Source organism: Lissotriton helveticus, chromosome 8, assembly GCF_964261635.1.
Source record: "Lissotriton helveticus chromosome 8, aLisHel1.1, whole genome shotgun sequence".
Classification (NCBI taxonomy): domain Eukaryota; kingdom Metazoa; phylum Chordata; class Amphibia; order Caudata; family Salamandridae; genus Lissotriton; species Lissotriton helveticus.
In genome coordinates, this window is record NC_136069.1 from 1,695,625,237 (window position 1) to 1,695,641,502 (window position 16,266).

At 46.9% G+C, this 16,266-nt stretch overlaps 1 protein-coding gene across 1 annotated transcript in view; it reads right to left on the reverse strand.

Annotated features, from left to right (window-relative positions):
* Nucleotides 1-16,057, reverse strand: part of LOC144774131 (vomeronasal type-2 receptor 26-like) — a 28,300-nt gene extending 12,243 nt beyond the window's left edge. The window contains exons 1-2 of the mRNA XM_078659154.1: nt 16,016-16,057; nt 13,014-13,134 (exon numbers count right to left, since the gene is read on the reverse strand). Of these exons, the coding sequence (XP_078515280.1) occupies nt 13,014-13,134; nt 16,016-16,057 (163 nt within the window). The remainder of the gene's footprint in view (nt 1-13,013; nt 13,135-16,015) is intronic.
* Between the last annotated feature and the right edge of the window lie 209 nt (nt 16,058-16,266).

A 16,266-nucleotide genomic window follows, 5' to 3' on the forward strand; every position in this document is an offset into this window, starting at 1 on the left:
CAAATCTCAGTATGTGAGGCTGTACAGTCGGGACCATGTTATGTCCCTTAGTTAGACCTTGTAGTCTTCCAAAATGTTCCATTGCTTTGATCAAGTTATGAGGTCCACTTGTGGGACACCCCCGCGCCGCACGGCCACCAGCTGATGCGTGTGCCCCCTGCCGCCCTCCGCCTCGCTGCTGCCTCGTTTGCCGGCTGCCGCCGCTGCGAGTGGTTTTTCTTGTTTTGACGGTTATTTGTGCTTGTCTGGGATAAACTTGTTTTTTCCCTGTTTTTTGCGTTCATTTGTGCCTGTTTTGTACTGTATTGTTATTTTTCTTCCGTGTTGCCCTCCTTCCTTGTTGTCCGCCTACCTCGACGCCCCCCGCCCTCCCTTCCCGCCACCGCCGCTTGTCCCCGCCCCTTTTTGCCTTCTGTAACCCTCCCCGCTCCCGCCTCCCAGCTGCTCCGCCCACCCGCGCACTTCGCCTTAAATGGCGACCGTGCGAACGCGCAGCGGTCTCGCGCAGCGGGCGCGCCGATTGTGCGCCGAAGGCGCGCCAAAGGTAAGCCCGTCTACGCCCGTCCGCGCCTGGACCGCGCCCAGTGCCAGGACCCCTGGCCCACGAAGACCCCGACCGACCCGCCTGACGTACTCCGCCGCCACCCTCACCGCTCTCAACACCGACCGACTCCCAGAATGCCATCAAGCCACTCCAAGACGCACCCACGGACCTTTCAGCTGCCACGCCTGCAGGTTCTCCTGCAACCGGACCAGCCCCGCACCAGCACCCGCCAAGTCGAACTCCAGCAACACCCACCTCAAGTGCATCCTGCTCAACACCCGCTCCGTCCACAGACACGCCATCGAACTCTGGAACCTCCTAGACGCCACAGCCCCTGACGTTGCCTTCCTCACGGAGACCTGGATGAACGCCTCTTCAGCTCCCGACATCGCCATCGCTATCCCAGAGGGCTACAAGATCGTCCGGAGGGACCGAAACGCCAACCAGATGGGAGGAGGCATCGCCATCATCCACAGGAACACCATCCGTCTCACGACCAGCACCGACAACACCCTGACCAGCGCCGAACACCTGCATTTCCAGATCCACACCAACCCGAACACCACCCTCAGAGGCACCCTGATCTACCGACCCCCTGGACCACGCACGCAATTCAGCGAGGACATCGCCGACTTTGTCAGCCCGCATGCTCTCCCCTCCGCTGACTACATCCTCCTGGGAGACCTCAATTTCCACCTGGAGAACAACAACGACCGCAACACCAGCACCCTGCTCGACAACCTCGCCAACCTGGGACTCAAGCAACTGGTGTCCACCCCCACCCACCTCGCCGGACACACACTCGACGCCGTCTTCTCATCCAGCGCAGACATCGACTTCAGCCACGCCACAGAGCTTCAATGGACGGACCACAGCTGCGTCCACTTCACCTTCAAGAGAATGACGACCCACCAACACCAGCAACAGACCGCCCGTAGAAGCTGGAACAAGATCACAGCAGACCAGCTCGCCACCTCCCTGAGCCAACACCCTCCTGCCAGCTCAGCGAACCCCAGCCAGGCCGCCGACTATCTCACGAAGTGGATCAGCAACTGCGCGGACGAACTCGCCCCTCTGAGGACCCCGCCTAGCAGACCCGGCAGCAAGAAGGCCCCATGGTTCACCGACGAACTCAAGAGCTCCAAGAAGAACTGCCGAGCCCTCGAGAAAGTCTGGAAAAGGGAACCGACACCGGACAACAGGACCTCCTTCAAACTTGCCACCCGGAAACACCACCAGCTGATCCGCGCCGCCAAGAAAACAGCATTCAAGGACCGGTTGGACAACAACGCACACAACTGCAAGGAACTCTTCAACATCGTGAAAGAGCTTTCCAACCCCAGCGCAGGAAACAACGACATCACCCCATCGCAAGACCTCTGCAACTCCCTCGCCTCATACTTCCACAACAAGATCACGGACATACACAGCAGTTTCAACAACCAACCAACGCACACCACGACCGACCAGCCACCCCCCCCCACCACCACCCTCCACGCCTGGACCCCGATCAGCACCGAAGACACCATCCGCACGATGAACTCCATCCACTCCGGATCACCGACCGACCCCTGCCCTCACCACGTCTTCAACAAAGCCGACGCTGTCATCGCACCCCACCTGCGAGACATCATCAACACCTCCTTCGACACCGCCATCTTCCCTGAAAGCTGGAAACACGCCGAGCTCAGCGCTCTTCTCAAGAAACCAACAGCGGACCCCACCGACCTCAAGAATTACCGCCCCATCTCGCTTCTCCCGTTTCCAGCCAAAGTCATCGAGAAGACCGTCAACAAGCAGATGGCCGCCTTCCTCGAGACGAACGGATCCCTCGACCCCTCACAGTCCGGATTCCGAGCCAAACACAGCACCGAGACCGCTCTCATCGCCGCCACCGATGACATCCGAGCCCTGATGGACAATGGAGAAACAGCGGCCCTCATCCTCCTAGACCTCTCCGCGGCATTCGACACGGTCTGCCACCGCACTCTAGTACAGCGCCTCAGCAACATCGGAATCCAGGACAAGGCGCTGGAATGGATCATCTCCTTCCTCGACGGAAGAACACAGAGAGTCCGCCTACCACCATACAAATCAGAGGCCTCCGAAGTCATCTGCGGCGTCCCCCAAGGATCATCCCTGAGCCCCACCCTCTTCAACGTCTACATGAGCCCCCTCGCGGCCATCGTACGCAAACACCACCTCAGCATAATCTCCTACGCCGACGACACCCAGCTGATCCTCTCCCTGACCAACGACCCCGCCGCCGCCAGAGCCAACCTGCACGAAGGGATGAAAGAGGTAGCCGAGTGGATGACGACCAGCCGCCTGAAACTGAACTCGGACAAGACGGAGGTCCTCATCCTGGGCTCCTCACCCTCCGCCTGGGACGACTCCTGGTGGCCTCCCGCCCTGGGCACCGCACCCAAACCTACGGACCACGCACGCAACCTGGGCTTCATCCTGGACTCCTCCCTCGCCATGACCAGGCAAGTCAACAGCGTCTCCTCGGCGTGCTTCAACATCCTACGCATGCTACGGAAGATCTTCTGGTGGATCCCCACAGAGACCAGGAAGACCGTCACCCAGGCCCTCGTCACCAGCCGACTGGACTACGGCAACGCCCTCTACGCCGGGACCACCGTCAAGCTCCAGAAGAGACTCCAGCGGATCCAAAACGCCTCAGCCAGACTCATCCTCGACATCCCACGATCCAGCCACATCTCCGGACACCTGAGAGACCTTCACTGGCTCCCCGTCAACAAGAGAATCACCTTCCGCCTCCTCACCCACGCACACAAAGCCCTACACGACCAAGGCCCGAGCTACCTCAACAGCCGAGTCAACTTCTACGCTCCCAAACGCCACCTCCGATCAGCCAACCACGCCCTCGCCGCCGTCCCCCGCATCCGAAGAGCGACTACAGGAGGAAGGTCCTTCTCCTACCTGGCCGCCAAGACCTGGAACTCCCTCCCGTCCGACCTGCGCCTGACCCAAGACCACCTCTCCTTCAGGAAGAAGCTGAAGACCTGGCTGTTCGAGCAGTAGCGGCACCCCCCCCCCCCCCAGCGCCTTGAGACCCTACGGGTATGTAGCGCGCTTTATAAGTGTCACTGATTGATTGATTGATTGATTGATCTTACATATACTGGTAGTCTTTGGTTAGATCAATTCTGCATGTGGATGTAATGATGTCACATCCTTGCATGCACACGTGGAGTCCCAATATCGGTTCGCATTTATTTTTATAGTCATCTGGCCACAGTGGTCTTTCACTGGTAAAGATACAGGACCGCCATTGTCGGTGGAAGATTAAAGCAGCCTGTGGCGGTGTACCGGGGAAAATGAAATTAAATACCAGTATTTGTAAAGTGCACAGCTACCTCCGAAGCAGTGTCCCGGCGCTGGGGGCCCTCGGGAAGATTAAGCAAGCTATTACCCAGAGTCACATGGTGCTGGGCAGACCTGCTGCCGGGGATCGAACCGTGAGCCCCAGATTCCAGCGTCAGTCGCCCTTGCCGCTTCGCCACACCTCTTCCACGTTTCGCAGATCCTCAGGCACACTTAATATACAATCCTACAGGTTGGTATATCCATTGCCCCCTCTTGCTCATCTAGCTTAGCATTTTAGGTTGCCATTTATTCACCTATTTCATCATCTATTATAGGGCACAGGTGTTTTCTATTTTGCAACTGTAAAGAGTCCATCTATCTTCCAGTCAGGCGGCCCATTGATCACCGATACTGAATTTACCAAGCCAGAGTTGTAGCATATCATTATTCAAGGTAATACAGTTTAGATTAAACTCTTTCAGATTTTGACCAGAATCCATACCCATGTCCTTAGTAATAACATCCGACATGTGCTATTCCATTTTGTTTCAGGTTTGGGTAGCACTTCCGTATATTGATTTAGCCAATTTTGTTACATCAGGTTGTACCCAGTTTATCCAATATTATATGGGTATGTCTTTTTCATTTATCTGTATGTAGGTTGTAAACTTATGCACTACAATCTATCTGAGCACATGCAGTATTCTTGCTCTATGTACAAAATATCTGGTTTTACTCTCTCTTTCCATTTCTTATCTCAGGTCTCAATGATTTACTTAGGAATTCTTAAATTTCATTCACGTTTTTAATGTAGAGACATTGGTTGGGGAATATGGGGCATATTAGCAACAAATAGCGATATTTATCGCTAAGTAGGGTTAGTGGCAATATTTTTATCGCCACGCATCGCCGGTTTTTATCGTTGAGATAACTTGCTATTAGCAAGGTTTATCTCAAAAGCGATAAAAATCAAGCGAAATGCATGAATATCGCTGAGAATACAGCCATATTCATGCATTAGCGACTAAATGCTCTTAGCCATGTTATCCACCTCCCATTGGATAACATGGCTAAGAACTGGTCAGAGCAGGCGTTAGTTTTTGGCGTTAGCGGGAATATTTCCATCGCTACGCCTGCCTTGCTAATAGGCGATAGCGACGTTAGCGACTGCTTTCAGTCGCTAACAAGTTGGGTACGCCCACTTTGCATGTCATTAGTGATAAATATCGCTGACATGCAAAGCAGGCCCCAAACCGCTCGCTATCACCTAAAAGCTGTTGCTAACATCAGTTAGTGACAGCTTGCTTATAGAGCGATATAATTATTGCCGCTTAGTGGCTGAAAACGGCCATTAAACCGGCGATAATTGCCTATCGCCACCCTTGGTAATATGCCCCATCATTCTTCTTTTCTCTCCTTGTTCTATAAAAGCATGTAAACTTTGAATTGTTTGGGTGTGAGGTTTCTATAGCACCTTTTCAATATTCTCTTTATTGACACAACTTTAGATTGATATCCTTTCTTTATGTGTTGTCTCATGACTAAAATTGTTGAACCATAAAAATCATGGGCATAAACATCTAGGTTTCTACTGTGACGGAGTGCTGATGAAGGCTTTGCCGAAACGTGTGTAGTTTGTCAACAAACCACCAGTTTATTCACATCATTTTGACATGCATTCTTAATCAATGTGTTAACCTTGTTCAGATGAATTGAAAAATATCCATTGTGTGTTTTTGTGTATGAATGTATCACCTATGAACAAAGTCTTCATGCATTCACAATTTATATGAGAACCAAGAAACTGTTTTAATGAAAATCGACACAAAAAATATATACAAAACTTTTTTTATCCAAATAAAATAAAAACAATTGATACATAATAAAATGACGAATAAATAATTGAATGATATCAGTCATTGTCAATATTGTTTATTTTTCTGTACGTGTCTGAAAAATGTTCTAGATCTCTTTGCCCGCACCAAAAGCTAAAATACCTTGCCCAGGTGTGAAAAATGATCCTAAATGATCCTCAGCTGTATATTTTCATAATATTAAGATCACTGGGCCTCATTTATGAGGACTTGCATCAGGTATAATGTATGCAGAGGGGGAATTCCCCCGCAAAAAGCCTCGTAATAGTGACGCAGTGAAATCTATGAGATTTCACTGCGTCACTTTTAGGACGCTGTTGCGTCAAAAATCTTGCGCCTGCCTCACAGCAGGCGTAAGACTGACGCAAGCCCTTTCACATGGGACTTTCCCCATGTGAAAGGACACATTGCTGGAGTTGCGTCACTTTTGTGACACACTCCAGCAATGCGTCACTTTTGCGCTTACAGATCCGTCAGAAATACTGACGTATCTGTAACTCCTTGCGACATGATGCGTCATACTGTAAATATGACGCATCAATCATGTCGCAAGGAGTGCGCACTGAGAAGTGATGCATCGCTGCTTTCGCGCAGCGATGCGTCATTTCTCATAAATGAGGCCCACTGTATTTAAACTGCTGACACTACAAAATCAGTATTACCATAGGGATATGTCTATTGCTTGAGGTGCAAAATTAAACACACTCAGTTATACTGCACCCCTGGGCTTTCCTGATATTTATTCAGGAATAAATGCAGATAAATTCCAGGATCAACTGATTAGTTGTTTTTTAGACAAAAAGTGGGACATAATTAAGTTATAAAGCGACATTTCCACCTTGACGGAAGTGCGACTACAGGGGCATGTTGGTCCAGCTATTCTAACAAAAGAGGCAAATAACCAAAAATAGTTAGAGCACTAACATGTCGAGGAAAACACAGATGTAATAACACTAATGTCCTTATACACACCTATAGTTTTCACTTGTAGCCAATAACCAAGGGCTAGCGGGGTCTCTCAGGGCACTTGTATGTCTCTCGGTCCCTATCCCACAAAATCTAATAGTGATCTCGTTGGTATGGTTGAGCCCATCCTGGGGTATAGGGACCAGGATGAGACCCAATGATGAAGCATGACACCAATAGAGCGTGTGAGGCTCTTCCAAAAAACTAAACAATTGACCCTGGAATTTCTCTCAAACTATTTCTCAAAAAATAATTAGAAAACTAAGAATGCAAGAGAATTTAGGGGCATATTATCAAGGACCGGTGTTAAAATTATCGCTGTTTTATCGGCAGAAAACTGCCGCTAAAGAGGCGATAATGGGCTTGATAATATGCCCTTGTGAAGTTCCATAGAAGCCCATGTTAACACAAGAACATGGGCTTCTATGGGAATTTACAAGGGCGTATCATTTAGCCCATTATCGCAGTTTTATCGACAGTTTTCTGCCGATAAAAAGGCGATAATTTCAATACCGGTCCTTGATAATATGCCCCTTAGTGTGCTTATTTCACATTAAAGATAGACTTTTTTCCAGCTCTCCTCCTTCTTGGATTCATTGGTCAAGTTAGTTATGTGAGATAACAGATTATCAAATATGTGAGATTATTAAGTTTCACTTCTGCATTAGGGTGAAGGTGGGGAGGAACAATTAAAAGAAATGTAGCATGGACTTGTAGGAATGTGGTTTTATACATTGAAAAAAATGAAAGCACTTCAAACTGCTAACCCAGATTATTGAATGTGCCTGAGAAACCCAAGAAAAACATTTAATAACAACACATATACTCTAAACAACTTGAGGGTAGGACTCATTCTGAAAACTATAAATTATTGGAATATTTAGGGGGAGATTTACGTTTCCTGGCGCATTCCTGCAAATCAGCAGGGATGTAACAGGAAAGATGCGTCACGCAAGTTTACCTATGCGCCACCACAGATGTGCCGCATTATAATGTGGCACATCATGGCGCAAGGATAAACAGATGCGTGTTGCATCCGCTGGTGTAAGGTTGGTGCAGTGCTGGAGTTGCGCCGCGGGTACGACGCAACTCCAGCACTGTTCCAACTCTGCCTATGTCCAACATGGTGCGTCAAGCCTTACGCCTGCTTCAAGCAGGCGCAGACTTTTGATGCACATGGCCGTAAAAGTGACTCAGTAAAATCTTGTAGATTTCACTGAGTCACTTTTACGTGGCTCACCCTGCGCCGGAACTCCCATATGAAACCTGACACAAGTTTCATGTGGTGCAGGGCTTTACAACGTGATGCGTCATGTTATAAATAAAGGGCAATGTAGTGCATGGTTTACGCCGCCGCTGTGTCACAAAAGTGACGCAACAGTGGCATAATAGTGTCATAAGGGGCTTGTAAATCTGCCCCTTAATGTCTGCACATCTTAGGGATTAAAATTGTTTATGCTCTACAATGTGGCAACTGTCCACATTTTTTCTCAACATTTTATCAGAAACAGAATCTTGGGGGCATATTATCAAGGCAGGCAATATGAGATTATCGGCACTTTTGCAGCTGTTTTTGGGCGCAAAGCAGCGATAATTTTAATGCTCTATAAGCAAGCTGTCGCTAACAGCAGTTAGCGACAACTTGTAGGCGATAGTGAGCGGTTTGGGGCCCGCTTTGCATGTCAGCGATTTATCGCTAATGACATGCAAAGTGGGCGTACCCAACCTGTTAGCGACTGAAAGCAGTCGCTAACATCGCTATAGCCTATTATCAACGCAGGCATAGCGATGAAAAAATTTGCGCTAAGCGCGAATATCGTCAAAACCTAACGCCTGCTCAGAGCACTTCTTAGCCTGTATATCCAATGGGAGGTGGATATTCAGGTTAAGACCCTATTAGCGATAATGGCAGAATATCGCTGGATTTCCAGCGATATTCACACATTTCGCAGCTATCGCCAAATATTTTATCGCTTTGAAGATAAAAGTTGCTAATAGCACTTTATCTCTGCGATAAAATCCGGCGATGTGCGGCGATAAAAATATTATTGCTAAGCTCATTTAGGGATAAATATCGCTAGTTGTTGATATTATGCCCCTTGGTTTCTTTCTAGCTACATTATTAGCACCGACGCTGACATTTCAGACCTCCCAGAGTATATCTGTAACCAGGGCCTCTCGCTTGAAACATGAAACAAAAGCCCAGGGGGAGCCCTGAGGCAGCTCTCTTTTCTTGTACATAAAATAACAGCTTCTGTTACACAGATTTTGAAAGCTCATGCCTACATTTGAAGGCAAAGATTTTTAAAAGTTATAGGCGTAACAAGTGACAAGGGCGCCCCCAGATGTCAATTTAGTGAGCAAAGATACTCTCAGGGAAGTAAACAATTTGAAACAATTTGTCAGCTATAAATATGCTTCAATTGCTTTATTTTCCTGGTTCTTTTGGGAAAATATGAGGCATATTTACAAACCCCTATCACCACAGGAACATCACTTTTAGTTTGTTTATAAACAAAAGAAAATGACGTCTTGCAACTTCTATGTGAGTTTCCAAACGCCATTTTAAGATTGTTCATGTGCAGGAAGGGACATCAAATCAGCTCCGTACCTTCGTTTAGAATGAAGGAGGTCTTGTATCTCTCTCTCAGGACTCGATCTCCCAGATACCCGCAAGAGTAAGCTGGAAACACTGGAGCTGGATTTCTCGGCAAGAGAAGAAACAGCATCTCTCAGTGCGTCTGCTGGAGGGTCGGCTTCCTTCGGCACTTTCTGCTGCAGGGCGTCGGGTAAGTAGTTAGTCGATCTGCTCCAAGAACCACTGTGTGTTAGTTTGGGCAAATGTAGGCATATTTATACCATGAAGGTGCCGATTTTGACGCATGATTGGACTTAATAACGTCACTCAAAGGTTCAATACCCAGAAAACTCCAGGATTTCTTGGATAACTTAATATTCAAGCAGGGGGAAGATCCGAGCTGCTGAAGGTGGGTTTTTCCAAGAAATCGTTGTGAATTCTCAGAACTTAGTGGAAGTAGCCTTGACATATTTGGGCTGTAAGGCTCAGGCCAAATATGGTAATGATTTCTATGCCTATATAAGGATAGGGTAAAGTATACCTATATAAGGGCATGAATTGGGAAAAGTTACACGAGGGTCCTAGATTCGTTTACAACAATCCATACAGGTAAACTGAGGCATGGAAAGCATGGAACATGGTAATGAGAATAACCGGTAAATAACCGTTTCCTTATCTCCTCATCAGTCTTACTCACCTACCTCATTACAAGATGAACTGACTCCAAAGCCATCAACATTGGTTCAAGTAATGGAAGACAGTGACTCCACACCACACCCAGAACTAAAGAGTATTCACATATTACTCTGGTATCCAAAACCAATGAGCCAAATGTTGAAGAAATGTTACACCCCAATTACGGCCTGTGATGTTCCATACAGGTATGGGCTGTGGGTCAAGTTGCAGCATTACAAGGCCACCATTAAGCCCCCCTTCAAAGCACCCAAGATGCTGACACGCCTCCTCTGAATCATCCCTCAAGTTGCGTTGTCGGGAACCCCGCTTGTCTCTCATATGTTGGCACAAAAGATTGTTCCAGCCAGCTGGTAAGCACTAAAGATGATGGTCTTATACCTCTGCTCAAGGCCCCAAAAGATACAAAAGAGCTACCTCACGAAAAGCTCTTGTTCCAAACAAGTGGATTTCCAGTGCTCTTCTCACATCCAGCATGTGAAGTAACTCCTCCTCAGGAGAAGATGGGCTCAGAAAATACTGAGGTAACTCAAAATCAGAACAACAGTGAAAAACCATAGGAACCTTGGGACCTGAATCAGGACTTCGGCATAACCCCACCTTATCTAGGTAGATTCTCTGCAGCTCCTGCCAAACCAGAGACAAAGCCAATGTAGGTGTTGGTGAATGAATAAGAGGCCTCTTAGGAAGAAGCCACCCAATGACTTAGTGGCCTATGTAAATGTGTGTAAATGTGTTTGTATTTATATAGCGCCTTCTACCCTGAGGTCTCGTAGTGCTGTATTCATACAGCTGTGGAACCCTTCCTGGCTTTCCTGTGAAATGTCCACTCCTGGGCACCCCCAAAGTGAAGCCAGGCATCCAATCGCTGCTGGGGCCATTGTGGATATTAAGCAAGCTATTGCCCAGAGTCACAGAGTGGGACCCATGATTAGAATAGGCACCGAGGCGAGAATTATCAGGTCTGGGGAAATCGAGTCCAAGAACCGCCGAGGCGGGAATTGAACCCTGGTCCCGGGCCAGACCTCTACATCAGGGTCTGCCGCTCTAACCATTGAGCCACACTTCTCCGCCTATGGCACTAAACACTCTAAAAGGAGATTTCTGAAGGCTCTTATAGCAGACCATTGCAACCTTAATATTAAGACCACACATTCCAACAGAAAATATCTCTTAAATAGTCCAAAATGAACTCAGGGTTTCCTGAAATAGGATTGTCATTCTTCTCTCTGCAGGAAAAAGCCTGCTTAGATGACCTCTCTCCTTGGGACATATACTGCAGATAGAGAAAAGATATTGGCCTCCACCCACAGCTATCTCCTGGGCAAATAATCCCACACCCACTATGTGATCCTAGTTTGTGATTTATGTAGACAAGGACCCCATTGTTGCCTGCTCTGATCTGAAAACACAGAATTCTTGATAGTGGGTGCACAATGTTTTAAGGTTTTCTGGACCACCTTCACTTCCTTCTCTCTCAAAGTTCTAGGAGCATATTTATCAAAGGGCTGCATCGCTTTTGTGCAATGCAATGGGGTGCAGAAGGGATGGAACCCTTAAGTGTAATGTATCAAGCCATGCAAGACCACCTTGTGTGGCTATGGGTGGCTTGATAAATGTGGAGTAATTCAAAACAGGATAAATTGCTGCGTTGTGTTACTCTCCTGTGGGAAAGCACTTCTATAAGTGCGTGGAACTGCTATGCAACCCCAGGGGAGGCTTAATGAGGAGAAATATGTTTATTTCTCCTAGTTTTTTTCCTTTTTCTATGTGTGCTGTTTTTTTCAACACACATAGAAAGAGGAAAACACCTCAGGTATTGCTTTTTTGCAGGAAGGTGTCCCATCCTGCATGAAAAAATCCTGCTTACAACACAGGCAGCCCTGCACCATGGTGCAAGGATGCCTGTATGTGTGCTAGGCAGCAAAAGGTGCGCCTGCACTGGAAAAAAACAGGAATGTGCTGTATAATGTTTCCCGCACTTTCCTTGTCATGCAGAGCAGCAAGATGACTTGATGAATATGCCTCCTACTCTCCTGAGCCCACCTCTTAATTCCTTCTGGGCCATCTGCTCCCACAAAGTCACTCCATAGCCCACATTTTCGCACCTGTAGTTACTATGTTTGGTGGGGTGTCTCCAGAGCTAGACCCCTGTCTAGATTTTTCCATTCCAACCACAAGCTGAGGGACTCAACCACCTCTAATGATAACTGTACCATCTGCTCCTAATCCTGAGATACTCTGGATTCCACCACTTAAAGCTGTGGTTAATTAACGGGTAAAGGTGTAATGTTCCTCAGGGAAGAACAAGCTCGGTGAAAGCCATGGGTCCCTGCAGCTTTAACCAGAGCCACTCTGTTGGAGAAGGCATCACTGGAAGGAAGGAGACACCCAATTACAACTTGTCCCTCCTTAGCTCCAGATGCTGCACTTCCCCCAATTTCGTCCTTAGATGAGCACCTATGAACTGGAGATCTTGCGTCGGTGTCAAATTGGACTTCTTCAGATTGAAAAGAAAACTGGGTTCCTCCATGGGCCTACTGCTCAGCTCTATCAAAATACTGGTGATCTCAGAGGGATAATGACGGCCAGGGCTCTAGGTGGGATGGGCTCAGGAGGTGGAGGCATGGGTTCTTCTCTGGACTCTGTTCATTGAGTAGAGTTTAACAATACTTTACAGCCCTACTGGTACACGTATAGATCCAGAACAGATAGTCCCTACGGAACTCTTAAATCAACTCCACCGATATGTCAATGAACCCAGTTTACAGTAAATTAAAATGTTATAAGCAGATTATGCATTAAAGCAAATATAACACTGATTGAAAAGGTCTGGCTGAGAAGGATTGAGATGCTACCTGTAGGAATCTTTTCTGTGATTCCCTGATTGAAAGTAACTGAACAAAAACAGCTCATAAGAATATCTTTCAATTGTCTATAAATGCTAATATGTTGATACAATGTCATGGCTGAATCATAATTTTACATTTATGTTTTTCAAAACACTTCTAGCAGCCAACTTTACCATTGTCGGCGATCTCCCCTTGGGAACAAAGAATACAGTCAAAACAGCAAGCAGGCTTTCCCTCCATGGCAGCCTGCCGATACCCAGAGGGACAACTCTCACTGCAGACTGAGCGTGGGACCTGAAGAAGGACAGAGAGTTTTAATAGAAAACTGTGAATGTGAAAAACAAGGACCCCCTGAGAAACTAATATATTTCAAATCCTAGGACAAAATTGATAAAGATAGCCACCTTTATACATTCTGTATATTTTATTGAATTGTAATGAAATGTGTAAATTAATCTCTCTAATGTATTATTAACGTTGGTTTAAATTTATGTTCTCTTTTAATATGATTAAAAATACTATGTTTTTTTTTCTTGCTGTTTACTTTTCCCTTACTTGTATCTAGATATATGTACCGATTAACTGAAATTGCTTATGAAGTTTTTATTCTCAAATTTAACAGAAAACTGTGCCAGGCAGAGTACAGCTTTTATAGAAAATTATTACAACTAGAGTACAGCTTTAATAGAAATCTATCCCAGATAGAGTACATCTTTCATAGACAACTACCCCATGCAGAGTACAGCTTTTATAGAAAATTATACCAGCTAGAGAACAGCTTTCATAGAAAATTATACCAGCTAGAGAACAGCTTTAATAGAAAACTATGCCAGATAGAGTACATCTTTCATAGACAACTACCCATGCAGAGTACAGCTTTTATAGAAAATTATACCAGCTAGAGAACAGCTTTCATAGAAAATTATACCAGCTAGAGAACAGCTTTAATAGAAAACTATGCCAGATAGAGTACATCTTTCATAGACAACTACCCATGCAGAGTACAGCTTTTATAGAAAATTATACCAGCTAGAGAACAGCTTTCATAGAAAATTATACCAGCTAGAGAACAGCTTTAATAGAAAACTATGCCAGATAGAGTACATCTTTCATAGACAACTACCCATGCAGAGTACAGCTTTTATAGAAAATTATACCAGCTAGAGAACAGCTTTCATAGAAAATTATACCAGCTAGAGAACAGCTTTAATAGAAAACTATGACAGATAGAGTACATCTTTCATAGACAACTACCCATGCAGAGTACAGCTTTTATAGAAAATTATACCAGCTAGAGAACAGCTTTCATAGAAAATTATACCAGCTAGAGAACAGCTTTAATAGAAATCTATCCCAGATAGAGTATAGCCGTATAGAAAGATAGCCCAGGCAGAGACAAGAGGCGTTTGGCAAAAGAGGAAGAGTTGGTGTAATTAAATTCCGCGGCCAGTAGACAGTAACAGAGTCATGTGTGAAGACTATCTCAATGTACACGGGTTTTGGCCAACATTATATACAGTTTTTTTTTTGGTTTTTTTTAAATTTATTTATAGTTTATTTAAACCTGTGAAAAAACAGGGAGTAGTACAGAGTCTCTCGCCTACATCCCTTCTCGGGCCGGCCGCATCATTTGTCATAGTCAAATCAAAAATCATGTCCATTGTTAACAATTGCAAAATAGTAACTTCCATTCACAGTAAGGTAAAGGATCATTAGCTGTACCAATGCATGCCTGCACTACATAGCATATTCCTTATAAACACGACAAAGAGAAATGAACCCATCTTTATGTCTCCCTCCCGTTAGACTGTACTTCCCTACCTTATCACACAGCCCCTCCCCCCCAACTGACCCCAACTAGATGCGCTCATCAGGTCCTAAGTCCTACTGTGTTGTACGCCCTGAACTCTGTGTATGTGCCAGTTGACCTGTAGTAATTTGTGTGCATATTCGCCTTACCATGCTCCCATTCTCTACTGAGTGTGTGCTGTTATTCGTGCCTAGTAGCGTGTCTCCCGCCCGCGTCCCACCAATATCGGGGTGGAGGGGGGGTGGTGTGAGGTCTCTCCCCCGTCGCCGTCATCTAATGTCGTGTGTCAGCCCTCAGCGCCCCTCGTTCCTCCTGTGAAGGTGTCAGTGTGTCACCCTCCGCATCCTTAGCTGTCAGGTAAGCCTGATACAATCCCCAGAAGTTCTTAGGGCGGCTCCTAGGGGGGAGCAGCTCTCCAAAGGCCTCAGATTGCGTATTACAGTATAGCATCTCACGGGACCATCTTTTCAGGACTGGCAGCGGCCCTCGCATCCAGCAGGTCGCTACAACTTTACGCGCCACCAAGAGGCCCATGTCGACAAGCCTGCGCAGTGGAGCAGGGACCGGCTTAGAGTAGCCCAGCAATGCCAAAGCCGGATCTGGCGGTATCTCTACCTCAGTTATATTGCTCATTTCGCTAAATACCGCCTTCCAGAACTTATGTACTCCCGGACACACCCATGCCATATGCATAAAACCAGCTATCGGCGCGTGGCACCTCTCACATTCCGCTGATTGTCTAAGACCATATTTGTGAAGCCTTTCCGGGGTGTAGTATACCCGCTGCAAGTATTTAAAATGTATCAGCCGATGCCTGGCATTCAGGGATACCCTCCTAGTGCTCGTACAGCAGTATGTCCACATAGCGTCGTCTATCTGTATGCCAAGATCATTCTGCCAGGCCAATCTCGCCCTAGTGTAGGTTACTTGGGAGTGTCGGTGCCCGATTTTGTACAGATTGGTAATCAGCTTATGCTGGGATGATGTTTTTATCACGTATGTGAACTCCGGTACCTCAGGGGGCTCCGCGAGGTCCGGGCCAAGCAGTTCCAGAAAAGCCCCTCGTACTCTATGGTATTGGAATTTTTCTAGGATCGTATGGTGCTCTCCGCCCTGCGAGACTTGCTCCCAGGTCTTGACTATCCCAGCCTCGAATAAATCCCCCATAGTTTTAATACCAAGATTTTGCAAAGCCCTGACTACCCCGGGTTCCACAATCGTGGGGAGCCATCTTGCCCATTCAATCAGCATCAGCGGGGAATACAGCAGCTCGCAGGCCTGCGATCGCAGTATCGAGTGCCAAGCGTGATTAGTGGCCCTAACTGAGTCGAGTGTTCCCACTCTACGGTCCATTGGGTCACATACCGTAGCCGGTAACGGGACAGGGGCTGCAAAAAGCCGCTCCATAATCACGTGTGGGATGTCTCGACGTCCATGAATCCAGGTATGTAAGTGCGTAGCTTGCGCAATGTGGTAGTATCTTTCGAAATTAGGCACTCCCAACCCACCCTGCTCATATGGGAGCATCAGGACCTCCCATTTCACCCTAGGCTGTCCACCTCCCCATGCCAATCGACTAAGGAGCTGCGTGAGAGTACGAAAGAATGATTTCGGCA